At 38.8% G+C, this 27,193-nt stretch overlaps 1 protein-coding gene across 5 annotated transcripts; it reads left to right on the top strand.

Moving 5' to 3' along the window:
- LOC127810032 (uncharacterized) lies at positions 1-27,193 on the top strand. 5 transcript variants are annotated; one of them, XR_008025322.1, is made up of 5 exons: positions 1-1,231; positions 1,319-1,456; positions 10,316-10,353; positions 26,574-26,720; positions 26,807-27,193. XR_008025322.1 is itself a non-coding variant. In XM_052349252.1 (4 exons), exons 1-4 carry the CDS (start codon positions 332-334, stop codon positions 26,486-26,488), a joined length of 1,107 nt encoding a protein of 368 aa, XP_052205212.1. In that variant the 5' UTR covers positions 1-331; the 3' UTR covers positions 26,489-26,626. The 5 variants fall into 5 exon arrangements, 3 of the variants coding, with proteins under 3 accessions (XP_052205212.1, XP_052205210.1, XP_052205209.1); XR_008025323.1 differs by having other exon boundaries at positions 10,316-10,376; XM_052349252.1 differs by lacking the exon at positions 26,807-27,193 and having other exon boundaries at positions 10,316-10,376; positions 26,481-26,626.

Genomic DNA, 27,193 nt, shown 5'->3' with positions numbered 1-27,193 from the left:
GTGTCCATCTCGTTTGATCCATTCCGACAATAAATTAATCCAATCTTTCATTCTTCGATCGAAATAGAGACTTCTCAGTTCTGATCCTGCTCGAGGAGAGGCGAGGTGAACCCCTCCTCTACACGCGCGACGGCTTATCCGTTCTAATCTCATGCCAGCACCCAGCAGCCAGCCGGACGGAAAGATCCAACAAGACGTCGTCCTATATTCACTCCCTCCGACGGTTTTGGTCGCTTAGGAATCGGAATTGGAATACTACGAGTGTGTTGTTTGTTAACAAGACAGTTGGCACGGTAACTAACTACTGCACCGCCACCTTCCCTCACTCACGATGCCAAACCACCGCCTCTGCTTCCGCTTCCGCTTCCGCTTACTTCTCTCAACTGTCACTGGACGACTTTTCTTCCCACTAGTACTACTCTCTCTCTATTCCCTCTCCGCTGCCGCCGACACCGCCACGACCCCCATATCCCTCTTCCAGCAATACCTCAGAATCAACACCGCCCACCCCAACCCCGACTACTCCGGCGCCGTTTCCTTCCTCCAAGCCCAAGCCCAATCCCTATCCCTCAACCTCCAATCACAGCTCCTCCACTTCTCCCCCGCTGCGAAGCCTCTTCTCCTCCTCACCTGGCCGGGCTCCGATCCCTCCCTCCCGTCAATCCTCTTCAATTCACATCTCGACTCCGTCCCCGCCGAGCCCTCCAAGTGGCTCCACCCCCCTTTTTCCGCCACCCGCACCGCCGACGGCCGTATCTTTGCCCGCGGCGCCCAGGACGACAAGTGCATCGCCCTACAGTACCTCGAGGCCATCCGAATCCTGCAGCAGGATTTCAACTTCACACCCCTTCGGACAATCCACATATCCTATGTTCCTGACGAAGAGATTGGCGGGTTGGATGGGATGGCCAAGTTTGCCAATTCCCAGGTGTTTGAAAAGCTTAATCTGGGTTTTGTGCTTGATGAGGGACAGGCCTCGACCAACGATGAATACAGGGTTTTTTACGCCGATAGGTCGCCGTGGAATTTGGTTATCCGGGCGTCGGGGACGCCGGGACACGGGTCGAGAATGTATGATAACTCTGCATTGGAGAATTTGATGAAGAGCGTTGAGGTGATCACTAAGTTCAGGGAGGGTCAGTTCGATGTGGTTAAGGCTGGATTTGCGGCCAACTCGGAAGTTATTTCGGTCAATCCCGTGTATTTGAAAGCTGGGATTCCTTCCCCTAAAGTGTGTTGCCTGCTTTCTGTTTGTGTTTTTGCAATGTTATTTGAGCACTTGAATATGCTCTTTTGATTGGCCGTATGAATGTTGCAGGGCTTTGTGATGAATATACAGCCATCTGAGGCAGAAGCAGGATTCGATGTTCGATTGCCACCCACTGCAGATTCAGATCTTTTGAAGAAAAGGATTGCAGATGAATGGGCACCAGCTACCAGAAATATGACTTATGAGGTGATCAATAATTGTCCTTGTCTTGTTTGATTCCATTTTTTCTGGTAATTATGAAGAAAGGGAAATTTGAGGAATGGTTAGGTTGGCAGAGGACCCTTCATTCCAGTTCCAATTTGGGTTCCTAGGTAGGCCATGCCAAGTTCCACCCGTACCATTTCAGATTTAGTCATTCTTTTTGTCTTCTTAGGGTAAATTTAGAATCTAGAACTCAGGTTGGTCGACACATTCAACCATTGATATGGGAGGGTCTAAAATGTACACCATTACACTATTCTAGGCCGCCACATGCTACACTTGGTTTTCGACTTGCATTCTTTGATTTCAGGCCAGATCCATGTCCACTTAGGTTAAGTAGCTTATGTTTAGTGCTAAAAGCCGAACTTCAGCCTTTATGTCAAAGGTTGCCATCCTTCACGAAGTATGCACATACAGTACCACACCATGCGCTAATATGGTCACTAAAGTGACTAACCTAACTCATACAAGGTTATATACAAGCTTTTGGGATTGCATTACCTCCATATCCCAAAACCTGCACAAGAACTCTGCACACCCAAAAGCTTGGCCTCAGTTCCCTGCCAATCCAGCCCCTCAGATTCTTAGTCCAGTCCATTGGGCCTCTCTGGATCATATTAGCACACAAATGTGATCCCTCTAGCCGAGTAAAAAATCACATTAATACAATGCACACGCGCCACACGCGCACATCTATTGCTGCCCCTCATGCATACAACAAAATGTGGTGCAACCTTGGTTCCAGGCCCCAACTTCCCACCCTTGGCCAACCATAGTGCCTCTCTTGACTAGCTTCTCACTAGACACATAATCAGGACCGAAGGGAATCATATTGATGAATTTAATCCCACACAAATCCTATGCACATGCTCTGGAACTCACACTGACACAGGCAATTCTGCAAACTGGTTATGTGCATTAGGAATGGCATCCAGAATGAGTGGAATTGGCTGAAAGTTGACATGTAGCATGCATTAGACACACAAAGAATTGCAATTGTATGGCTTTTACCTGTTTTTTATGCCCAGAAGTCCCCCTTAACAGTCCTGAGAATCCAGCTGTTGCAGCCAACCACCCTCTTCTCCCTATTGTTTTTCCCTCTTTTCCTTGCTGGCTTCCTTCTTCACTCAAATGAAGTGTGACATAAAACCTGAACCAAAGAAACAAGAGTAATCCTGATTACTCAAAATCAATATCAACACTCAATATCATTTATCAAAGTCTCCTATACAATGTATTGTTGAAGGATTATTTATAGACAATTAATAGATGGAAATCTTTTTCAACTCAGATTCCTTGATCCAATCTAATTAAGATTGTAAAGATAATCCCAATCTAGTTAGGATTTTAGGAAATAAAAAAACTAGGAAACAAATTAAAATAAATAACAACAACAACAACATATCCAGCCTTTATCCCACTATGTGGGGTCGGCTACATGAATTCTAGACTTCCATGTATTTCTGTCTTTTGTCATATCCTCATTTAGATCCATATATTTCATATCAAATTTTAATGTCTCTCCCAAAGTCTTCTTGGGTCTACCTCTACCTCTTTTTGTGACTAATTGTTCCATTTCATCAACTCTCCTCACAGGAGCATCTCTTAGTCTCCTTCTCACATGACCAAACTATCTTAGTCTAGTCTCTCTCATCTTCTCCTCGATTGGCACTACTCTTACCTTATTACGAATAACTTCATTTCTAATTTTATCCTTTCTTGTATGTCCGCACATCCATCTTAACATCCTCATCTCCGCTACACTCGTCTTTTGCTCATGCTGGTATTTGACTGCCCAACATTCTGAGCCATACAGCAAAACTGGTCTTATAGCTATCCTATAAAATTTTCCTTTCAATTTTAATGGGATTTTACCATCACATAACACCCCCGATGCATTTCTCCATTTTAGCCAACCTGCCTTAATTCTATGTGCGACATCCTCATGGATTTCTCCATCTTTTTGAATCACTGATCCCAAATATCGAAAATGGTCTTTTCTTTGTAAGATTTGGTCTTCTAATTTTATTATAACATCATCCACTCTTGTATTTTTACTAAATTTGCATTCCATATATTCTGTTTTCTTTCTACTTAATTTAAATCCCTTATTAATTTCTATTTTTATGCCTAAAATATTGTTTTTGAAAATCCTTGTTTCTATGATCTCCATCATTCTCTCTAGTTGAAAACAACTTAGTTTTGACAAGTTGGGTTGTAGATACCACTCTAAGAGCTCAGGCTCTAGAATTCAAAAATCTCTTTAATAATCCAAGTATAATTTGAATTTGATTAATCTTTTCATTTGACAAGAAATCGTCAATAACCACCACCATGAGGAGAAGCCACAATCTCATCGTCAAGCATAAGATCAATCACATCCCTTTGTTGCAATATGCTTGGGATACAAGGAACTTTGTGGCCTACAAGAGCACTAGTAGGCAAGAGAGGAGACTCAAATGTGCCTTGGTAAGGAGTTAAATCTTCTACATTGAAAATATGACTAATATTTATATTATTAGATACGTCAACTAAATAAACATTAGGTCTAAGGTTTCGAACAATAAGAAAGGGAATACTATCTCAAGCATGCAATGTCTTGAAGAAATGTTTAGGGAAGCATTTGAAGCAAATATGAACCATGACATAATCACTTTCATAAAAATTTTTATCCCTATGATGTGCATTAGGAACAAGTTTATAGTTGTTATAGAAACTACATCTATGTAAAAAATATGAAAAGTAGAATATTCTAGAGTTTTTGAGCCCTATGATGTGCATTAGGAACAAGTTTATAGTTGTTATAGAAACTACATCTATGTAAGTATCAGTGTTTTAAAAGGCGCTAGGCGCTAGTCGGGTGCCAGACCGAGGCCTAGCGCCTAGGCCGCCTAGGCAGGGCCACCTAGGAAAACTACTATTTTCAGCACATAAACATGTATTACTTTGTAACATTTGTTGTTTTCTTGCATTATTTTGTGCTTTCATCTAATAGTAAATTACACACAAATTAAATTATATATTAACAATAATTTAACCTATAAAATATACTTTTCTCGACAAATTTCTCCCAAATTTCCTAGCTTTTTGACCACTGCTTTGGTTTATTTGGTGTTTGGTCTCTCTCTCTCTCTCCCCCCGCCTCCTAAACCTCTCGTCTCCCAAATGAGTTTCATTCTTCTCTGCTCCCTTTGTTCAATGACTACTACTACAAGAGGTAAAGAGCCGCCGCCTCCTCTTCCGCTTCTCAGAGCAGCGACAGTTATGGCATGTTCTTGAGCTTTAGAGGCGAGGACACTTCGTCCACCATCTCTACACGAATGGCTCTTACAAATCGCAGGTAGGTAGGCGGCCCATGCCGCGACTAAGCGTTGTCTAGGCCGCCTAGGCGTCGATCGGGCCAAATTAATCGGCCCGGCACCTAGGGTGCCGATTAGGCCTTGATCGCGGCGGCTACCTTGGCCGCGTTTTAGAACACTAGTAAATATGGAAAGTAAAATATTCTAGAGTATACTCCTAATATCTAGTACTTAACGTCCAAGTAAGAAATTGGAAGAGAAAAAATCACATAAAACAAAATCCAAGAATCAGGTGGTGGGATTTAAAAGGGGAGAAACAACTAATCTTCAAAGAAAAATTAAGGGGTAGAAGAGAATGGAATGGAGAAGGACAGACAAACCAAATGTGGAGAGAAATGGCTAATGCCCTGAGAAACACAGCAAAGGTAGTGCTTGGAGAGAAATGGTAGAGCCCTTAACCTTAAGGAGTCTTGGTGGTGGAATGAAGAAGTGCAATTGAAAATTAAAAATAAGAAAAATTGCTATAAGGCTATATATCAGTGCAACAATGAAGAAAATCAAAAAAATTATAAAGAATCAAAAAAGGCAGCAAAAAAAGCTGTTAGTGAAGCAAGGTCAAAAGCATACGAGAATCTATATAAACGACTTGATACAAAAGATGGAGAAAGGGATATATATAAATTAGCTAAAGCAAGAGAAAGAAAAACAAGGGATTTAAATCAAGTGAAATGTATAAAAGATGAAAATCAAAATGTATTAGTGAATGAGGGAGCGATTAAGGAGAGATGGAAGGAGTATTTCACAAAATTATTCAATGATGATGGCGACACAAGAGTTAGGTTGGGACATCTTAGTAACTCCGAAGGGAACGTGAGCTATACATTTTATCGACGCATAAGTCCAAATGAAATAAGGCAAGCATTAAAAAAGATGAAAAATCATAAGGCGGTGGGACCGGATAATATACCAATAGAAGCATGGAAATGCATGGGAGAAGAGGGTATCTCCTGGCTAACGAAATTATTTAACACGATTCTTAAATCAAAAAAGATGCCAGATGAGTGGAGGAAGAGTACTTTGGTCCCTATATATAAGAACAAAGGAGATGTTCAAAACTGTGAAAATTATAGAGGAATTAAGTTAATGAGCCATACCATGAAACTCTAGGAGAGAGTAATAGAGCAGAGACTCAGAAAAGAAACAGAGGTCTCAGAAAATCAATTTGGTTTCATGCCCGGTAGGTCAACAATGGAAGCTATATACCTACTGAGGCGCCTAATGGAAAAGTATCGGGATCATCAAAAGGACCTACATATGGTGTTTATAGATCTAGAAAAGGCCTATGATAGGGTCCCTAGAGAAGTATTATGGAGGGTTTTAGAGAAGAAATGAGTCAGAATAGCCTATATACAAGCCCTTAAGGACATGTATCATGGTGCAGAGACAAGAATCAGAACATGCGGAGGGGATATTGAACCGTTTAAAATTACAATAGGATTGCATCAAGGTTCTGCACTAAGTCCATACTTATTTGCTTTAGTAATGGATGAACTCACTAAAGATATTCAGACATATGTGCCATGGTGTATGCTATTTGCATACGACATAGTGTTGGTGGATGAAACAAAAGAAGGAGTGAACACTAAGCTTGAGTTATGGAGAAACAATTTAGAATCTAAGAGATTTAAATTAAGCAGAAAGAAAACAGAATATATGGAATGTAAATTTAGTAAGAATGCAAAAGTGGAGGATGTTATAATAAAATTGGAAGACCAAATCTTACAAAGAAAATACCATTTTCGATATTTGGGATTAGTGATTCAAAAAGATGGAGAAATTCACGAGGATGTCACACATAGAATTAAGGCAGGTTGGCTAAAATGGAGAAATGCATCGGGGGTATTATGTGATGATAAAATCCTATTAAAATTGAAAGGAAAATTCTATAGGACAGCTATAAGACCAGTTTTGTTGTACGGCTCAGAATGTTGGGCAGTCAAATACCAACATGAGCGAAAGACGAGTGTAGCGGAGATGAGGATGTTAAGATGGATGTGCGGCCATACAAGAAAAGATAAAATTAGAAATGAAGTTATTCGTAATAAGATAGGAGTAGTGCCAATAGAGGAGAAGATGAGAGAGACTAGACTAAGATGGTTTGGTCATGTGAGAAGGAGACCAAGAGACGCTCCTGTGAGGAGAGTTGATGAAATGGAACAATTAGTCAAAAAAAGAGGTAGAGGCAGATCTAAGAAGACTTTGAGGGAGACATTAAAGTTTGATATGAAGTGTATGGATCTCAATGAAGATATGACAAAAGATAGAAATACATGGAAGTCTAGAATTCATGTAGCCGACCCCACATAGTGGGATAAAGGCTGGATATGTTGTTGTTGTATACTCCTAATATCTAGACTCTATATATTGGTGTATTGTGCAGCAATATGAATAGATTGAAAGCATTTTTGTTCATCTTTTACATGCTATTAGAGCCAGCCTACAACCTTCGTTGTTCACCGTGTCTCATTGGAAAGCGCTATAGCTAGGAACCACCGCGTCTCGTTGTTGCTTCACTATTGGGTTGTTTGCCCTAGTTGAGCAAGACTGTTAGCCCACCCTAGTTGAGCGAGACTGACGGCCCAAAACCCTAAATCGCTCTACCACTGCCTCTGCCTTTAAAACCAATCACAGGTCATCCCTACGTCATTACTAACAGCAACTACACTACCAGATACCACTGCTAGACTCTAAGGTTCATAGCTGCCAACAACCACCTAGGTCCTTACACTGTTGTAATATCTGAGAATTTCTGAAGGATTCAAGAGTAAATTATCTTAGGGCAAGAAATGGAATTTACAGATAAATTGAGGTTATAAGGTAATTTTTTACCATTATGAGTGACCAAATCGACTGTAGGGAGTGTCCTGGAGCTGAGATGTCTAAGGAAAATGACATGGTGTTAACGAGCATTTTGAGACATGATTTATGGCATCCAAAGAAATTGAATCAGAAACAATTTTCGGTATAGCTAGAATACGGCTATGATTTGGACTAAAAAACTGAACTATCGTAAGAGACTTTTAGAAAGTCAACAGAACCCCAAAGAGGTTCATATTTAATATGTAAAACAACCCTTCAGTAGTTTCGGGAAGAAACAAAAGGGTTTACGGTCAAAACGTAGATTCGGGCCTAAGTGCAATTTCTTAATTTTGCGGAAGAGAGGTCGAAATGATGTTTTTTTGGAATCTTCAAGGATGCAATGGAAAGTATAGAACTTGTAGGCCGCAATAGCACTATTGGGAAGCTCAGGAACTTGCAAAATGGAAAGAGATTGGGGTCAAAGTGCAATTTTTCAAAATTACACAGAGAGAAATCTGTCATAGCCGCCCAAGCTTCCATCACCACCTCCCATCACCAAATTCGGTGGCGAAAGACTCGAGGAAAGTGGCCTAGGATGCTCTTGGGTCAAGCATAGGCCGACATTGGCCATGAGGGTGACCAATTTTGCATGATTTCCGATCGTTTCTTGGCTGGAATTTCAATGCATTGAATCCGTGTTTGGTGGCATTTTTGGACTAATCTAGGGCTGATAGAAGCCCCAGGGAGGTTGGATTGACCAACCATGAGCATTTGAAGGCTCGAAATCGCCTATAAATAGAAGTTTTGGGAGATGGTCGAGAGAAGACAAAAATTAAACTCTCAAATCCGAGATATCGAGGAAAAATTGAGGGAAACGGATAAGGGGCTTTTGTTCCCCATGTCTAGAGGATTATTTCTGAAAAATTTGAGCAATTTTCGTTAAGAAATAAGGGAGATAGGAAGCTTCGTTGGAAAAACGGGTTTCGCTGGAAAATCAAGTTGAGCAATCAAAAAATGGCTCCAATAGACTAATTTGAGGCTATAATCCTGTAGAGGATGAAGAGAGGAAGGTGTAGGTTCAAACGGGAGGCAAAATGGAGTTTGAACGAGGGAGATATCGCGAAAAAACCAGGTCAGATCGGAACTCGCCGAAAGATGGAGATTGAAGATGACTGGCGCGTGTAGCGCGTGTAATACGCGCGCCAGCAGCAGGTGCGCGTGGAAGCGCATGGGCAATGCATGCGGGCACGTGAGTGTCCGGAAAATTGTAGAAAAAATCTCTAAATTCCTAAAATATTGTGATCTAGAGGGTTGTGCAAAAAGTTTTGGTTTTGGCCTTTTCAATTTCTTAGGTAGTGTTCTCTTTGTGTTTGAGTTTTGTGTTTTGAGTTTTGAATTCATTTTGAGTTTTGTGTTTTGAGTGTCTGTTTTGAAATTTTTAAAAATGCGTTCCTTTTGTCATTCTGAAAAATTATTTCTCAAAATAGGAAACTAGAAAACGCGTTTGCTTTGAAATTTTAAAAACAGTTTTTTTTTTGTTATTATGATATTTTATTTAACAAATTATAAATTTGATTCAAAAATTTTAAACTATAAAATAAAATTCAAATAAAATAAAAAAAATCAACAACCATAGAAATATCATTTAAGAAAATTAATACAAATAAAATATATCACATATTCAGTTTAATAAATAAATAAAATAAAAAATTTAAATAACATAACAAAAAATCAAATCAACCGCAACCCATCTCATCTTCTTCGTTCTAGGGTTTTCTGTGTAGGGGGGGGGCGGGGGGTGGTCGAGGTGGCTGCGACGGGTGGTTGCGGTGGCTATGGCAGTGAGGGGCGCTGGTTGCGGTACTGTCGCGGTGGCGATAGGAGGCTGGTCGCGATGGCAGTGGGGGGGTCTGGTCGCGGTGACGGTGGCTGTGGGGTTGAAGGTGGCGGAGGGGGGTGCTGGTCGCGGTGGCGGCTGTGGGGTTGAAGGTCGATGACGATGGTTGTGGTACTGGTCGCGGTGGCGTTGAGGGGCGCTGGTCGCGGTGGCGGCGGAGTTGAAGGTCGACGGCAGCGGCGGCGGCTATGGCTGTCGATGGCCAGAAGAGGAGAGCGAGAACAGAGAGAAGATGGGGGGAGAGAAAGGGAGAGAGAGAGGGGGGGGAGTGGTTCTGCGTGTGCCTGCCGGGGGGGGTTGGGGGGCTGTTTTCCGCGTTTTCAAATTATTTTGTATTTTCAGTGTATTTTCACTGAAAACGCTCAAAACAACAAAATGTTGTTTTGAGTTTCCTTAACAAAATTTTTAGTTGTTTTTGAAAACGCGTTTTGAAAAATGACAAAGAGAACGCATTTTCAATGTTTTCAAAAACTAAAAACAGAAAACGACCCGAAAACGGGAAAGAGAACAGGCCTTTAGTTTCCACAACGATCAGCATCGTTTTGCGTGCAAACGAAGCTTCGGGGTAAGTTCTGGAATTTTCTTTTGAAGTTCTTAGAATATTATGAATTGTTGTGGAAAAAGATTTGAGAAAATAGTTAAGAAGGTATTTATTTGGAATTTTAGAGAGGAAAATGGAAGAAAAATGGTGGAAAATGTGAAGAAATTGAGGTATTGATATATTTTGTAAATAAATATGATTTATAGGACTATTGTGCTCAAGTATTAGTGATTTGTGCAATTTTTTAGGTCGGGCATGTAAATCGAGGCGGTGCACGTTTTTCGAGGTATTCCAAATTTCATGCTAAAGGTGAGTAGTTTTATCCTAAACCTGATTTTGTGAGTGGTTTTACTCCAAAAGCTTATATATATTATATTTTGCCTATGTTGAGCGTGATAGTCATAAAAGTGGCTAAGTTATATGTATTTTATGCATATCTTGTCATATTAGTACATATATTGTTGCATCGATGGTTATGATATTTCATTCGACATGATATTATTGGCATATCGATATTTGTGTCGGGATGGGATTTCGCCCTAATAGTGTAGCCGTAATTCTCCAAGGGCAAGTGATGGAACAACGTTAGGATTACCCTAAAAGCATGTCAGGATTTTGCCTAGGGTTCCGTGCCGAGCAAGAGGGCTAGAGAAGTTACACTAGGGCATGTGATTGTTCATTTTATTGCATCATACATTCATGTATCATGTTTTTAAACCCTCACTAAAAGATTCATCTTCTAATTGGTTTATGCCCCTGAAACATTCGAACATTCCAGTTAGGATTTGTAGCTATGGCAAATGGATGATTGAGATGTGACGGCACGTAAGACGTGGCCGATGAGTCCGGCGAGTTGTTCTGGTATTTGCTCCTTCGTGAGGATTCAAAATATGTTTTTAGTCATGTTTAGAATATTATATTATATTGATGATCATGTATAATTGTTTCGATTTAATGTATTTCTGAGGCATCATTAGACTGTATCTAAGGTGCTTAGTTGTCATTTTGAGAAACGAGTCTCCATGTACTTAAGTATCTGATGATATGATGGTACAGATTCTTGTGTTATGATTAAAGCGAATTCAGTTATATACCATTTCAAGTTTCGAATTTAGCTTCCGCATTTATGATGATTACCTGTCTTAGCTTATTGATTCTTATTTTGGTATGCTAAGAAGGTAGAACGGGATTGTCAGGAAATAATTTATATTGAAAAAAAAAATATTCCCGAAATTCCTAAGTTATTTAACGCCCTTGAAGAGGCGGGGCATTACAGTTGCAATCTTAGGGGAACAACGTCATTCGCTGCTGCCGCTACATTGTGGGTTCGTCGATGACCTTTTGTAGAAATAGAAGTACTTTGAATATAGAATATTCTTTGTATATCTTAGAAGCTATGTATATTCTGTGTATATTCCTCTTTCCTTTTTGTTATTTTCCTTTTGTATTATGCTCTTCCTCTATAAAAGGAAAAAGGGAATTAACGTGTAATATTAAGAAATAGAGAAATATATTTTTCTCAACCTTCTTTAGATGGTATCAGAACAGGAATTAGGGATTAAGTCACAGTCGTTCACTGTGAAAACCTAATTTCTCATATTTCTCTGCTATACCTAAGAACTGTCGCCTCCCTTTCATCGGCCATCTGTCATCACTGCATCCTCAGGCTGCCGCCGCCCATACACCGGCCGCCGCCTTTGAGATCCAGCCATCTCGACCGCCACCACCTCTACAGTCGTCGTTGTTCTCCAGTGGGTTCCCACCTCTAGAACAGTCGCGGCCTCCTAGCCTCTCGCGAAGGTCGGCTACCATCCGTCACATCTATTGTTGTACTTGTTGTCGCCTTTGCATCGCACACCAGAGCCGCTTCTATCTGCCATCCTTGGTCGCGTTCATGCTGCCTCTATATCATGCATCAAAGCCGCCCTAGTTCGTCGTTCAGCGCTATCCTTGGTCACCGTTCTATGTTGCCTCTGTCACCCAATAAGGTTTGATTTTCTATTGTTTAGATTAGGGGCACCTAGGTACCCAGATCCAAGCGCCTGGATTCGTGGGTCACTACTAGCGGGTCCAGATCCAACCACTGTGTACAGAACCGGCTACTGCACTACCTTGCTTCTACTGCCCTGACCTAGTTTTTCAGCCACCATGACTGAATCTGCATCTTCAGTTACTCCGACCCAGCAATCCCAATCCTCTCAAGACCAGTTTCAAGTTCCCCGAAACTCCTTCGACTCACATCCGGTACAAATTACGACCATTCGTCTCAATGGTACCAATTTCCTGCGTTGGTTGCAATCTGTTCGTATGTACATTTGAGGTCTGGGAAAGATTGGCTATTTGACTGGTGCCACATCAACCCTAAACAGCAAAGACCCGCTATATGACATTTGGGATGTCAAGAATTCAATGGTGATGACATGGCTTATTAACTCCATGGAGGAAGAGAGAAGTTCGAACTATATGTGCTTCTCTACAGGAAAGGAACTATGGGGTGAAGTCACTGCCATGTATTCCGATTTGGGGAATCAATCCCAAATCTATGAGCTCAACTTGAAACTTGGTGAGATTCGACAAGGTAGTGATACTGTCACTATATATTTTAATTATTTAAAGCGCATTTGGCAAGACTTGGATCTCTTTAATACATATGAGTGGAAAAACATAGAAGATTGCAAATATTATCAGGAAATGGTCGATGCTAACCGAGTATTTAAGTTTCTTGTTGGACTCAATGTTGAGTATGATGAAGTCTGAGGGAGGATCGTCGGTAGAAATCCACTCCCATCTCTTAGTGAAGCTTTTTCTGAAGTTCGGCGTGAAGAAAGCCGAAGACTGGTTATGTTGGGCAAGAAAAAGAATGGTGAAAGTGGGCTATCTGAAAATATGGCGCTCGTTACTGCTGATGCTAATGTTGGTGGACGGCATATTGCGGGTCAACGAAAGGCGGAAGAAAAGCCTCGTGTTTAGTGTGATCATTGCAATAAACCACGCCATACTCGGGAGACCTGTTAGGTGTTTCATGGCAAGCCAGCCAATTGGAAGCCAAGATCGAAACAATCCCAACGTACCACCCATGAAGCTGATGTAGGACCATTCACCAAAGAGCAACTTGATCAATTTCTGCGACTACTAAAGCCTAATTTGTCCCCTGGTACACCTAATTGTTCATTGGCTTATTCAGGTAGAAATTCCTTTGCCCTATCTAGCTCCTTTCAATTTGTTTCATGGATCATTGATTCAGGAGCATCTAATCATATTATTGGTTTATCGCATTTATTCAACTCGTATATTCCTTGTTCTAGTGGTGAAAAAATAAGAATAGTCGATGGTAGTTTTTTACCTATTGCAAGTAAAGGTCTCATTAAACTTTCTGACAATATCGATCTTCAATCAGTACTCCATGTTCCTAAATTTGCCTGCAATCTTCTATCTGTTAGTAAACTCTCCAAAGACTCTAACTGTCATGTTATCTTTTTTTATTCATATTGCATTTTTCAGGCCCAAAACTCAGGGAAGACGATTGGCAGTGTTAGAGAAATAAACGGGCTCTACTATTTGGATGGAGATGCCTTGCGTAATAAGAAAGCTCAAGGGCTGAGTGGTATTAGTTCTATTTCTGTTTCTAATCAAATAATGCAATGGCATCTTAGGCTAGGCCATCCTAGTTTTCCTTACTTGAAATATTTATTTCCTACGTTGTTTAAAGGAGTGGATTCTTCTATGTTTCAATGCAAGAGTTGTCATTTATCCAAAGATCATTGTGTTAAATTTCTTCCAAAACCCTATTGTCCTTCAAAACCATTCTATTTGATACATAGTGATGTTTGGGGCCCTTCTAAGGTCTCTACTTTGTCCGGCAAAAAGTGGTTTGTTACTTTTATTGATGAATCCACTTGCCGTGAAACTCCCCAACAAAATGGTATTACTGAACGAAAAAATCAACACCTACTAGAGGTTTCTAGGGCCATCATGTTTTCTATGAATGTCCCTAAATACCTCTGGGGTGATGCAATTTTAACCGCTTCTTATCTCATCAATCTATGCCCACTCGTGTTCTACAGTTTCAAACTCCCTTACATTCTTTAAAACAACTCTTCCCTCTATGCCATATATATTTTGAGTTATCCTTAAAAGTTTTTGGATGCACTTGCTTTGTTTATGTTTCTCAAATATTTCGTTCCAAATTGGATCCCATAGCTGAAAAATGTCTCTTTCTGGGTTATGCACCAAATAAAAAAGGGTACAAATGCTTTAATCCTGTCACCAAAAAAACTTATATTAGTATGGATGTGTCTTTCCTTGAAACTCAACCCTACTTTCCCAAAAATCATCTTCAGGGGGAGCATATTGAGAAAGAAGATAATTTTTTGCAATCTAGTATTGAGGAGGATAATTCCTTAAAACTCTATGATCCTCGTCCTACCATGATTGGTGCTCCCCTCCACTCTAATAAATAACTCAAATATATAAATGTTCCAAACATTGTCGAACAAGGTGTGTCTGTCTGGTTCACAAGTGCCTAGCGTGATAGGATTGGAACCAGGGGGAGAATTAGCACAAACGAATCAGAATATTCCAAAACCAGAGTTTCAGTTTTATACAAGAAAGCAAACCCTAAAGAATACTATCAATCCGAATATTCCTCTAACTATTGAACAATTGACGTCTTCGAATGATGGGCCTTCCAATAGTACTTCTTCTTCTCATGGTAACTCTAAACTCACTCTTTCAGATTATTCTTCATTTGACTTATCCGATCTTGATGTCTCTATTGCTACTAGGAAAGGAGTGAGATCTTGTACCAAATACCCAATTGCTAAATACCTATCAACCAAAAATTGTCTAATTATCATAAGGCATTTCTTTCAAATATTTTTAACCTGCATGTCCCAAGAACAATTCAAGATGCCCTTGGTGACCCAGATTGGAAGTTAGCAATTCAGGAGGAAATGAGTGCTTTTAGAAAGAATGGAACTTGGGAGATTGTGAACAAGCTAGAAGGCAAAATAACGGTAGGTTGTAAGTGGGTATTTACTATAAAATGCAAGGCAGATGGGAGCATAGAAAAATACAAAGCAAGACTGGTTGCTAAGGGATTCACCCAAACATACGGCATTGACTATCAAGAAACATTTGCTCCAGTAGCTAAAATAAACTCCATTCGAGTTCTCCTCTCCCTTGCAGCAAATTTTGATTAACCACTCCACCAATTTGATGTAAAGAATGCCTTCCTAAATGGTGATTTAAAAGAAGAAGTGTTTATGGATCTTTCACCGGGATTTGAGAAGAGCCTCGGTACAAACAAAGTATGTCGTTTAAAAAATCCTTGTATGGTCTAAAACAATCTCCGAGAGCATGATTTGAAAGATTTGGAAAGGCAATGAAAAGCTATGGTTACATTTAGAGCCAAGCAGATCACACACTGTTCTTCAAGCATGCTAGTGACGGTAAGAAAGCAATCTTAATTGTCTATGTGGATGATATAATAATGACTGGTGATGATAAGGGAGAGATTGAAGAACTTAAGAGGAGATTAGCTCATGAGTTCGAGATCAAGGACTTGGGTCCTCTAAAGTACTTTCTTGGGATGGAATTTGCAAGATCTAAGGAGTGGATCTTTGTCAACCAACGTAAGTATATTCTGGATTTACTCAATGAAACAGGAATGCTTGGGTGTAAGGTTGCTGAAACTCTCATTGAACGCAACTTAAAACTTCAACCTGCTGAGGCCAAGAATGTGGTAGAAAGGGAGATTTATCAAAGACTTGTGGGTAGACTTATCTATCTATCCCATACTCGACCAGACATAGCATTTGTTGTAAATGTTGTAAGTCAATTTATATACTCACCTGGTTCACAACATTTTGAAGCTACCTACAGAATTCTACAATACCTAAAGGGAACCCCTGGGAAAGGTCTACTTTTTAGAAAACGTGGACATTTTCATATAGAGGCTTATACAGATGCAGTCTGGGCAGGCAGTATAACTGACAGAAGATCTACATCAGGGTACTGCACCTTTGTGGGAGGCAATCTTGTTACTTGGAGGAGTAAGAAACAAAATGTGGTGGCCAGAAGCAGTGTTGAAGCCGAATTTCATGCAGTTGCCCATGGTATTTGTGAGGTCATGTGGATAAAGAGGCTTCTATCAGATTTAAGGGTCTCCACTTTCCTACCAGTTAAAGTTTATTGTGATAATAAAGTTGCAATCTCTATTGCTCATAATCCAATTCTCCATGACTGGACGAAGCATGTAGAGGTGGATAAACACTTTATTAAGGAAAAAATTGATAATGGAGTAATTTGTATGCCCTACATTCCAACAGTTGACCAAGTGGCTGATATTCTTACAAAATGATTACACAAAACTCAGTTTGAGAATCTTGTGAACAAGATTTCCATGGAAGATATCTTCAGCCAGCTTGAGGGGGAGTGTAGAAATAGAAGTATTTTGAATATAGAATATTCTTTGTTAAAAGCTATGTATATTTTGTGTATATTCCTCGTTCCTTTTTGTTATTTTTCTTTTGTATTATTCTCTTCCCCTATAAAGGGAAAAGGAGAATTAACGTGTAATCTTAAGAAATAGAGAAATATATTTTTTTCAACCTTGTTTAGACCTTTCTTATGCTACTCTCGGCGCTGGAAGCAAGCTGTTCGTCGTTGCTTCTCGCTGGATACCACCGCCTGAAGCTGCTGCTGCTATGTTACAGATTGGCTACAGCCCTACCCCAACCGTGTTGCAACTCACTAGAAGCATCCTTCTTCCGTGTCCTAGATTCTATCACGAGATGTAGACTTGAGCCCATCCATGCCCAATTCCAATTCGAATTGAAGTTTGTGACGGGATCCCTTTGAATCCCGACACCACATCGAGTTCCTAGTATTGGATCTTCAGAGTTTTTTGGAAGCCAGTTATTGGTATCGATTCTTCCTTGTTTCAAGTTGCATTTGTTTGAAGTTGTTGGATCTTCCAATTTTGTGTTGTTTTTGTTCTTGGTGGTGACTATTGTTTGAGTTGCAGTAGTTTTTTCATTTTGAATCAGTTGGGTAGAGATCTTGATGGCAGTCCTTGTAAGTCATAGTAACTGGACTGCAAATGGACATCGTGGTGGAAAGGGTGATCGTGGTGGTGATACTAGTGGATGTGAGGGTCGTGGTTCAGATGTTATGGGTGGTGAATTAGGTGATTGACAAATTAAAAAACCTTTTAGGAGGTTTTGAAATAAAATATCAAAACAATGAAGCACAACCAAAATAAAGTGCAAGAGAGACACGAGATTTATAGTGGTTCAGCTAAACCTAGCATAATCCACTCATTTAGCTCCCTACCAAACCCAATAGGCCTTCTAACATAAACCGCTACAAACATCCTACTTAGACAAGTAGGCCCTCTAGCAACAAGTTAAGAAAAACAAAAGTTAAACAAAAGAGAGAAGATAAGAGTAGACACTCTTAGTTACAATGATCTCTCAAAGTAAACACAAGACTAGAAATCAAATGGTACAAATTAAGTACAAAGCCTTTTAAGAGAAAAATAAAGCACAAGCTATTTTGATAAGTATGAATACAATATGTAATCTCAACTCAACTCATTCCCATCAATTTTCCTTCTCAAGAGCTTCCTTTGGCTATATTTATAGGTATTCCAAACCATCAAAGAAACTAACCCTTATAGCGCCATTGGACCCTGCAAAACTAGTCGTTAGAGAGATCTGCAACAAAAACAGTCGACATGTTCTAAGAAACGGTCGACCAGTTAAATTAAAAACAAAGGAAACAGTCGACAAGAAGTACAAAACAGTCGACATGTAGCCAAAACAGTCGACCGATTTTGATGAAACAGTGGTCAACCGCACACAGCCGAGAGCTATATTTGAACCGGTCGACCCACTTAAAAAGCTGGTTGACATCTTAGCCTAAAACGATCGACCGGATGGAATAGGGGGTCGACAACTTGGCCTTTCTCAATTTTCAAGCATTTCAAAACCATTTTGATGAAACAAATTTAAACAATTATTTTATCATAAAAATATGATTTTCCAAATGCCATCAAGAATATTGAACATAAGATTTTTGACAAATAATGAAATTGATTTTCATGATTGGTGCTTATAGAACTTATAGAATGATTTAAGAGCACCAAGTTTAGAACCATTTACAAAATATTTTCATCATCAAAACACAATTGTTTTTCATCGTCAAAAGCAAAACATCATCAAATACTAGCAGCAGACCTACATGTTATCATTGTGGTGAAGCTTGTCACATTAGACGCACTTGTTGAAAGTTTCATAGGAAACCCTCACAACCGTCTATTGCCAATATTACCACTCATGATAAGAGCCATTCTAAACAGACAGTTCTGATCTTTGCTGATGAATACATTCATTTTACCAATACTAGGCCTCCCAAACATCCATTAAAGCCCCAACAGCCTTGGTGATAGCTCAGGTAATCCTACATGTCTTTTTTTATCCTCTACCAAATGGGTCGCTTATAGATCATATGATTGAGAACCTAGGTATCCCAACCTACTACCAATGAAGCTGAAGATGGACCAATCAACGAAGAGCTGATTGATCAACTTTTGAGATTCCTAAAGTCTAATATGTCGCCTAGTATACCCAATTGTTCATTAGCCTATTTAGATAGAAATCCTTTTGCCCTGTTTAGTTCCTTTAAATTTGCTCCTTGAATCATTGATTCTAGGGCATTTGATCATACGACTGGTTTATCACATTTATTCAATTCGTATATTTCTTGTTCTGGTAGTGAAAAAATAAGAATAGCCGACGATAGTTTTTCACCTATTGTAAGTAAAGGTCTCATTAAACTTTCTGATAGTATTGATTTTAAATCAGTACTTCATGTTTCTAAACTTGCCTGCAATCTTTTGTCTTTCATTAAACTCTCAAAAGACTCTAATTATTGTGTTATCTTCTTTTATTCATATTGTACCTTCCAGGACCAAAACTCGGGGAAGATGATTGGCAATGCTAGAGAGATAAATGGACTCTACTATTTGGATAGGGATGTCTTTAGTCATAAAAAAGCTCACAGATTGAGTAGTACTCGTTCGACTTCTGTTTCTACTCAAATAATGCAATGGCATCTTAGGCTAGGCCATCCTAGTTTTCCTTATTTAAAACATTTATTTCCTAAGTTGTTTAAAGGAGTGGATCCTTCTATGTTTCAATGTGAGAGTTGTCATTTATCTTAAAGATCATCGTGTTAAATTTATTTCAAAACCCTACTGCCATTCAAAACCGTTCTATTTGTTGGATCCCAAAAGTTTATCAAAGAAGAAAAGCTGTGCTGGTTAAAGTGTGTCCATTTTAGAAGTTTCCAAATCTGATACTTGCCTAATTTAGACTTGGGAAACTTTCCTAAAGGTTTACATATGAATCTTTCCTTTCTTGAGTGATATATGTTTCCTATGTTTTATTCTTTCTCCTCTATAAGAGGACTTACTGTGTACACATGAAAATATGAATGAATTATTCAATTTCCTACATGATTTCAAAGCCTACGATACCTTCCTCTTGTCCCTAAACCCTAGCGTGCCTTCATTGCACATCCCAGTTCTTTCTTCTCCTATTCTTTTTTACGAAGCCTTCATTCCTACCTTGTTCACCCAATTGCAAAGGTGAGCATGTCTGAGATTTTAGAAGTTACCCCATACATGACAACTGGAGAATCAGCGCTAGTTGATTAGCCAGCCGGAGCCGGAGCCAGAGCCAGAGCCGGAGAGCTACCTAGAATGCATCAATTCTATTGCCTAAACGGTAGGAACTACTTGTAATGGGTCCAGCTGGTAAGGACCTTCCTCAAAGGTCGTGGAAAGATCAGTCACTTGACTACCCTACCTCCTAAAGCCTCTGATCCTACCTTCCTAGCATGGGATATTGAAGACTCCCTAATTAGAATCATGGGGGCCGACTAACAATGACGCAATCGGATTAGTCAATCCAATCAGCTGTGTCGGAATTGGATGAATACTAATTCTTTTTTTGACTAGGATTCTTATTTAGCAAGTTATTTACTTATTTGCTATGTAATTTAGGATTGGGTTAGTTTTATTATTCCAACTTGTAGTTGGATTAGGTTAGTTTTGTTATTCCAACTTGTAGTTGGATTGAGTTACTTTTGCTATTTCTACTTCTATTTGGATTGGGCTAACTAAAACCCATTAGATTTAGGATTTAGTTTATGACTAGGTTTAGAATTTTTATTAGTTTTCAAGTAGAATTAGGATTTAATTATTTTTTGCCTATTTAAAGGCTTTTCCATTGTAAGCAGGAGAGGAAGAAGATTTTGAATTGAATTTGAGAGATTTCTCTGTTTCTATCTTGTTCTTCAATGAACAAAATTTCGAACTTATCAAAGAATTGATTTCTTTGTGGCGTTCAAGACATGACCTTATCAAAGATCTGGGCAGTCTTTGTGGCATTCAACAACACAATTCTTGGTTCTTGTTTTCGCATGTCAGTGGGTCTAGATTTTAACATAATCTAGGTTCTTGGTTCGTAAATCAACGGGTCGAGAATTATTTGCCTTATATCCGATTTTGGCTTTTTTGGGGTTCGTTTCAATCTTTTGTGGGTTCCTTTGGTTTCATTCCATCGCGAGTTCGTATCAGTTGGTATCAGAGCTCCGAATCGCGTATCACTCCCTAATTATGTCATGGCTATGGAATGTCATGTAACTTGAGGTGAGTAAAAATTATATGTTTTTGGTTTCAGCAAAAGAGATTTGGAAAACAATGAAACAAACCTACTCTAAGGTCCAAGATGCCTTAGTCATCTTTTAAGTTAAAACAAAGATTAGTAACACTAAACAAGGGCGCCTGACTGTAACTAAATATTATAACAAGATGCACGGTTTGTGTTGGAAGAAGAAAGAGATAAGAAAGAGTCTGGATGGATAAGGATCGAGAGTGTGTAAAAGTTCACAGCAAATTAAACTAACAGATAAAGAAGAGTAAGGATGAAAGAAATCTTGGAATCAGCTAAGGATATCCAAGTCATACTAATCCAAATCTGTAAATTAGATTAGTTAAGGGTTGTTGTTATCCATTCTTGTAAAATAGGAGAGTTTGTAGGAGATTTTTTAGATGTTTTGGCAATGCTAGGTAGTACTCGAGGTTATACCTTCTCTCAATCACTCACTCTCTACATGGCTGAAATCTGCACGGTAATTTAAGTTGTAGCAGTACCTCTTTTAATGTTTCTATTCCCAGCTCTAATAATTAGGCCATGCTTTGGAATTTTCGATTAGGCCATCCAAATTTTACATATCTTGAGAAATTGTTCCCTTTGTTATTTAAGAATAAACATTCTAGATTGCTCCAATGTGAAGTGTGTCAATTATCAAAACATACTTGCAGTACCTTTCGATCTCAACCATATAAACAATCCCATCCGTTTACCATGTTTCATAGTGACATATGGGGACCCTCTCAAACAAGACATATTTTAGGATTTCGTTGGTTTGTGTCTTTCATTGATGACCACATTTGCTTAACTTGGGAGTTTTTTTAAAAGAAAAATCTGAGGTTCCTCAAGTTTTCAAAAATTTCAACACTACGATTCAAACTCAGTTTCATACCAAAATCCAAATTTTGAGAACTAACAATGCCAAGGAATATTTCAACTCTGTCTTAGGGGATTATTTTTTACAACAAGGGATTATTCATCAAAGTTTTTGTGTCGATACTCCTCAGCAAAATGATATTGCTGAATGGAAAAATTGTCACCTCCTTTAAGTCACCCGGTCACTCATGTGTTCCACTAATGTTACAACACATTTTTTGGGGGATGTCATTCTCACAGCTACCTACCTCATTAATCGGATGTCTTCTCGGGTCCTTCAGTTCCAAACTCCTCTCCAAGCCCTCCTAGTGACCTATCCCCACTCTTGATTTGTGTCCACTATTCCTTTGAAAGTGTTCGGATGCTCAGTGTTTGTCCATCTTCATCCTCATAATTGTGGCAAGTTTGTTCCTCGAGCCCTCAAGTCTATTTTCTTGGGCTACTCTTCTAAACAGAAAGGTTATAAGTGTTTTTCCCCTTCCATGGGCAAGTACTATCACTCAATGGACATCACTTTCTTTGAGCATCAGCCTTTTTATCCCAATCCTACCATTCAAGGGGAGAGTGACTTTACCAAGGAATGTCAATCTTGGGATGTTCTAAACCTTTTTTGCTTCACCTCCTTTGGTGTCTCTCAACTCTACCGATACTCCTTAATCTGGGTCTCATTCTCAATCCGAACCTCACTCTTCATCTAATCCTAACGATGGTCACTTACCAACAAATACAGAACTTTGTGTCTACTCTAGGAGAGGAAGTGCTCGAGATTAGGAAGAACATCAATCACTGACCGAAGCTGAACAACTGTCCAATCTAGATTCAATGAATGAAGGTAACACCATTCCTGACAATTCACTTAGTGAGGCACCTGAGGATGATCTGGATTGGCCTATTTCCCTTTGGAAGGGAATAAGATCATGTGTAATGCACCCTCTTCACAATTACATTTCATATAAGGGTCTCTTATCAAAATTTTGAGCATTTGTTACCAGTTTGGATACAGTCCAGGTTCCCACCAACATCCAAGAGGCACTGGCAGATACCTCATGGAAGGTAGCAGTTTTAGATGAAATGCATGCCTTAGAGCAAAACCAAGCATGGGAGATCACTAATTTGCCTTCAAGGAAAAATCTGATTGGATGCAAATGGATCTTCACTGTGAAGTATAAGGAAGATGGAAGTATTGATAGGTACAAAGCTCATCTCATTGCAAAAGGTTTTACTTAGTCTTATGGTGTGGACTACAAACAAACTTTTGCATCAGTTGCCAAACTCAATACCATTCGGGTTCTCCTATCTCTAGCAGAAAACCTAGATTGGCCACTGCTTCAACTTGATGTGAGGAATGCATTTCTAAATGGTGACTTAGAAGAAGTGGTATACATGAAGATTCTCCCAGGGTTTGAGACTCAAATTACGAAGAATCAATTATGCAAGTTGAAAAATGTCTCTATATGGTCTTAAGCAGTCACTAAGGGCATGGTTCTACAAGTTCATAATAGTGGTCAAGTCTCATGGTTACTCTCAATGTCAAACCGATCATACTCTATTTGTGAAGAAGTTGTCAGAAGATAAAATATCCATCTTGATTGTATATGTTGATGACATCATTGTCACAAATGATTTCATAGAGGAAATGGATGGTCTAAAGAAAGTCCTTGCCAAAGAGTTTTGAGATCAAAGATTTAAGAAATTTTTAATATTTCCTAAGAATGGAGGTGGCAAAATCTAACAGTGGAATCTCTTTATCTCAAAGAAAATACGTTCTAGACCTGCTAAGGGAATGTGGGGTGCTCGGGTGTAAACCTGCTGATACCTCCAATGGAAGCCACCACCGAGCTTGGAAGGGGAGTGAAGGTTGTCCTAGTAGATAAGGGCCGATATCAAAAGTTAGTTGGAAAACTCATATAACTTTCTGACACCAGACCAAATATCGATTTCGTAGTTAGTGTGGTGATCCAGTTCATGAGTGATCCAAGGGAAGAATATATGGAGGTAGTCTACAAAATCTTGAGATATTTAAAACTAACTCCAGGGAAAGGTCTCTTCTTCAAAAAAGGTTAAAGTCAAGGGGTGAAAAGCTGCAGTGATGCATATTGGGCTGGTTTTAGTCACAAATCGAAGGTCTACCTTCAGATACTGGAGCTATGTATGAGATAACCTTATTACTTGGAGAAGCAAGAAACAGTCAGTGGTCTCTAGGAGCAGTGCAAAAGCAGAATTCCGTGCCATGGCTTGTGGCATTTGTGTAGGGATGTGGATAAAGAGATTACTTGACGAACTTGGAGTCAAGACCAAGGGACCAATGAACTCTTTTGTGACAATCAATCTGCCATCAGCATTGTCAAGAACCCTACACATCATGATAGGACTAAGCATGTAGAAATTGATTGTCACTTCATCAAGGAGAAAATTGAAAGGAATGTTATCAATCTAGTCTATACTCCAACAAGACTGCAAGTTGTTGATATCCTAACCAAAGCTTTGCCTTGAAAATGCTTCAAAGACCTAAGTTCCAAGCTTGGGATGATTAATATCTTCACCCCAGCTTGAGGGCCGGATCCCAAATCATCTATTCTAGGTTATAAGTAATCAGGATACTCAATTAAGGGAATCATAGCTGGGAGGAGATTTTCTGTTTTAAATTGTTTCCTTTTTATTTGATTGCTGAATCTTAGGACAATCACAATCTGTTAGAGATGTGATTGAGGATTCCCTTGTGTATATAAATATACCAATTATGTACAGCAAGAGTGTGAATAAGATTTCAGTTTTACCACAAATTGAAACTATATACTTACTAAGAAACTTGATGGAAAGATTTAGAGTTTTAGAGAGAGAGAGATTTATAAATTTAAAAAAAAAAAAAAAAAAGAGCTTAAGACAAAGTTCCAGAAAAGTCTTATGAAAGATAAGTTCAAGTTGCTTATATACAATTTATTAAGGACATTTATTATGAAGTACAAACATGTGTTAGGACTTCTGGAGAGATAATGAGGCTTTTTCAATTACAATGGGATTACATCAAGGAGTTGTATGGAGCCCTTATCTTTTTGCTCTCGATGATGAACTTATTAAACATATCAAAGGAGATGTGTCTTTTTGTATGTTATCTGCATATCACATTATCTTGGTAGGTGAGATTAGAAAAGACATGAATGCTAAGGGGCATAGAGGGACACCTTAGAATTCAAAGGCAGCAGATCAAAAACCAAATACATGGAATATAAATTTTGTAAAATAGATGTGTAGATAAGGTTATGGCGAAACTTGAAATTCAAATAATTCCAAACAATGATAAGTTCAGATACACTAGATCCATTGTCTATTGGACAGGAGGATTACTAAGAATATTACTCATAGAATTAGGACTTGTGATTAAAATAGATAAGTGTTTTTGGTATTTATATGATAGTAAAATCTCTTTAAGGTTAAAATAAAAGTTTTTTCATACAATTGTAAGATTAGCTATATTATATGTAAGTTTCATACCCAGAACTTCATGCACTAGGGACACCTTGTTTCTGTGATATGACAAAATGTTGGAAAAGAAACCAACATGCAAAAATGAGCTAATTGAGATAAGGATGCTACTATGGATGTGTAACCATAAGAAAAAGTGATAGAATAGAAATGAGGCTGTTCATGAATATTAATGACAAGATGTGCGGCATGTGATTAATATAGTTTGTTCTTGTAAGAAAAAGACTAATAGATGCTAGGAATGGATGAATTCAAAGAGTATAGAAAAAAAGGTAAAGAAAGAACAAGAAAAACTTGGTGAAGAACTCTTCACTAAACGTGGGTTATTAATGGCCTTAGATTAAACATTTACTAGAAAAATGTTAAAAATCTTGTAGTTTCACGTATTTGGTCATTTTGTAGTTATGGGCAGTAAGGCTCAAATTCCAAGTTACCTAAGGTATTTGGTGCCTTTAGCTTCCATCAGTTTCACTAACAATGAATTAGAATTACTTTGTAATACTAAAATTTGATCTTGTTGTGTTTCAAACTTTCATACTCATAGAGTAGTGTATGTTAAACTCCATATACGTGGTGCTTTGAGAAATTGACAAATTGTGGCTAATGAAGTCTCAGTCCATTCAACTGGGTATTAATTTGTTTACTCATTGTGGTACTGTTTTTTATCATGACATGAGCTTTACTGTGATTAGTTTAGTTGTCCTTGTGAAATGGAGAAAGTTTGTAGCAAAAGAGGGAGTTATAGATTAAAGAAAACTTGGTTGGAAACCTTAAAAAATGACATAGGATGTAAGGGCCTTGAGAGGATATAGCCATGGATAGAAATGGCTGGAGGATTACAATATATGTATCTGACCGCACCTAATGAGATTAAGGCTTGTTATTGTGGTTGTTGTCTTAGTGAAACTTGTTGCCTAAAGATTGTGGGAACTAAGACAATGCAAAGCTGCCATCTAGTAGACTCCGTCAGTTTGAGTTTAAGGGACAGAATCTTGTTTAGTTGGTGATCTTTGTTATTTGGTTCCTATCTACATTTAAATAATGGATAGAGATTTTATAATCTTTTGAGGAAATGAGCTATTTTTATTATGGCATCACATCTAATCAAGTCTGTATTTGGTATATCACTTTGATTTTATCTTTTGTTGAACTAAGTCGGTCATGAATCTCAACTAGTGGAGTGACTCTGGCTTGGAGCTGAAGGCTTTATTTCTTTTCTTTCTTTGGTTTTTTCCTTCCCCCAGTCCTTTGTTCTCCTCCTGAATATCCACATGGTGTATAGTTAAGGCAATACCAATGTTCATTTCTTCTTTTTCTGTTTATATTGTGGCAGATAATTGAGAAAGGACCACTAAGAGATTACATGGGACGCCCTCTGATGACCCCCACTAATGATTCCAACCCTTGGTGGTCCGTTTTTAAGCAGGCTGTCGAAGGAGCTGGTGGAAGGCTTTCAAAGCCTGAAATCCTGTCTTCAACTACTGATGCTCGCTACATAAGACAGATGGGAATTCCCACTCTTGGTTTCTCCCCAATGAAGAATACTCCTATCTTACTTCATGATCATAATGAGGTTTGACAACTTTGTATTGTCCTTCTATTTTCTTGATCCATATACTACTTGGTCATTAATTTTACAAGTTTGTGACTTCCATGCAGTTTTTGAAGGATACAGTTTACATGGAGGGAATTAAGGTATACGTCTCAATAATGAAATCTTTGAGCTCCTTTGTTGGAGATGCTTCTCTTTAGTAGTGATATCTTCATGGTGGATTGAGTTTTGGCTGTAGTAATCAGTAATCTCTGCTCAACATTCTTTCCCCTTCTCTCCAAATTGTACTGGCTGTATTATTATTGTTTGCCATATTCTATCACTCATGTTTGGCAATTATGCAATCATAATAGTAGTTGTTATTTAGCACTGTTGCCTCTGTAAGCTCAATTTTAAGTATGCATTTATCAGCATTTATTGGCTAAATCTCTGCTTGTAATTACTCAACTTTAACATCATGAACGCGATAATTGGCAAAGAAAATTGGAACTGAA

Source organism: Diospyros lotus, chromosome 9 (assembly GCF_014633365.1).
Source record: "Diospyros lotus cultivar Yz01 chromosome 9, ASM1463336v1, whole genome shotgun sequence".
NCBI classification, from domain to species: Eukaryota; Viridiplantae; Streptophyta; class Magnoliopsida; order Ericales; family Ebenaceae; genus Diospyros; species Diospyros lotus.
The sequence above is the reverse complement of the archived record's forward strand: the minus strand, read 5'-3'. Positions and strand labels throughout refer to the sequence as shown.

What these genes read in the sequence shown, in the direction of transcription:
- LOC127810032 (XM_052349249.1), top strand. Translation starts at nt 332, where the DNA reads ATGCCAAACCACCGCCTCTGCTTCCGCTTCCGCTTCCGCTTACTTCTC. An exon ending in CTGGGATTCCTTCCCCTAAA is followed by an intron (nt 1,232 to 1,318) that starts GTGTGTTGCCTG and finishes TGAATGTTGCAG; the next exon opens with GGCTTTGTGATGAATATACA. An exon ending in CCAGAAATATGACTTATGAG is followed by an intron (nt 1,457 to 26,480) that starts GTGATCAATAAT and finishes ATATTGTGGCAG; the next exon opens with ATAATTGAGAAAGGACCACT.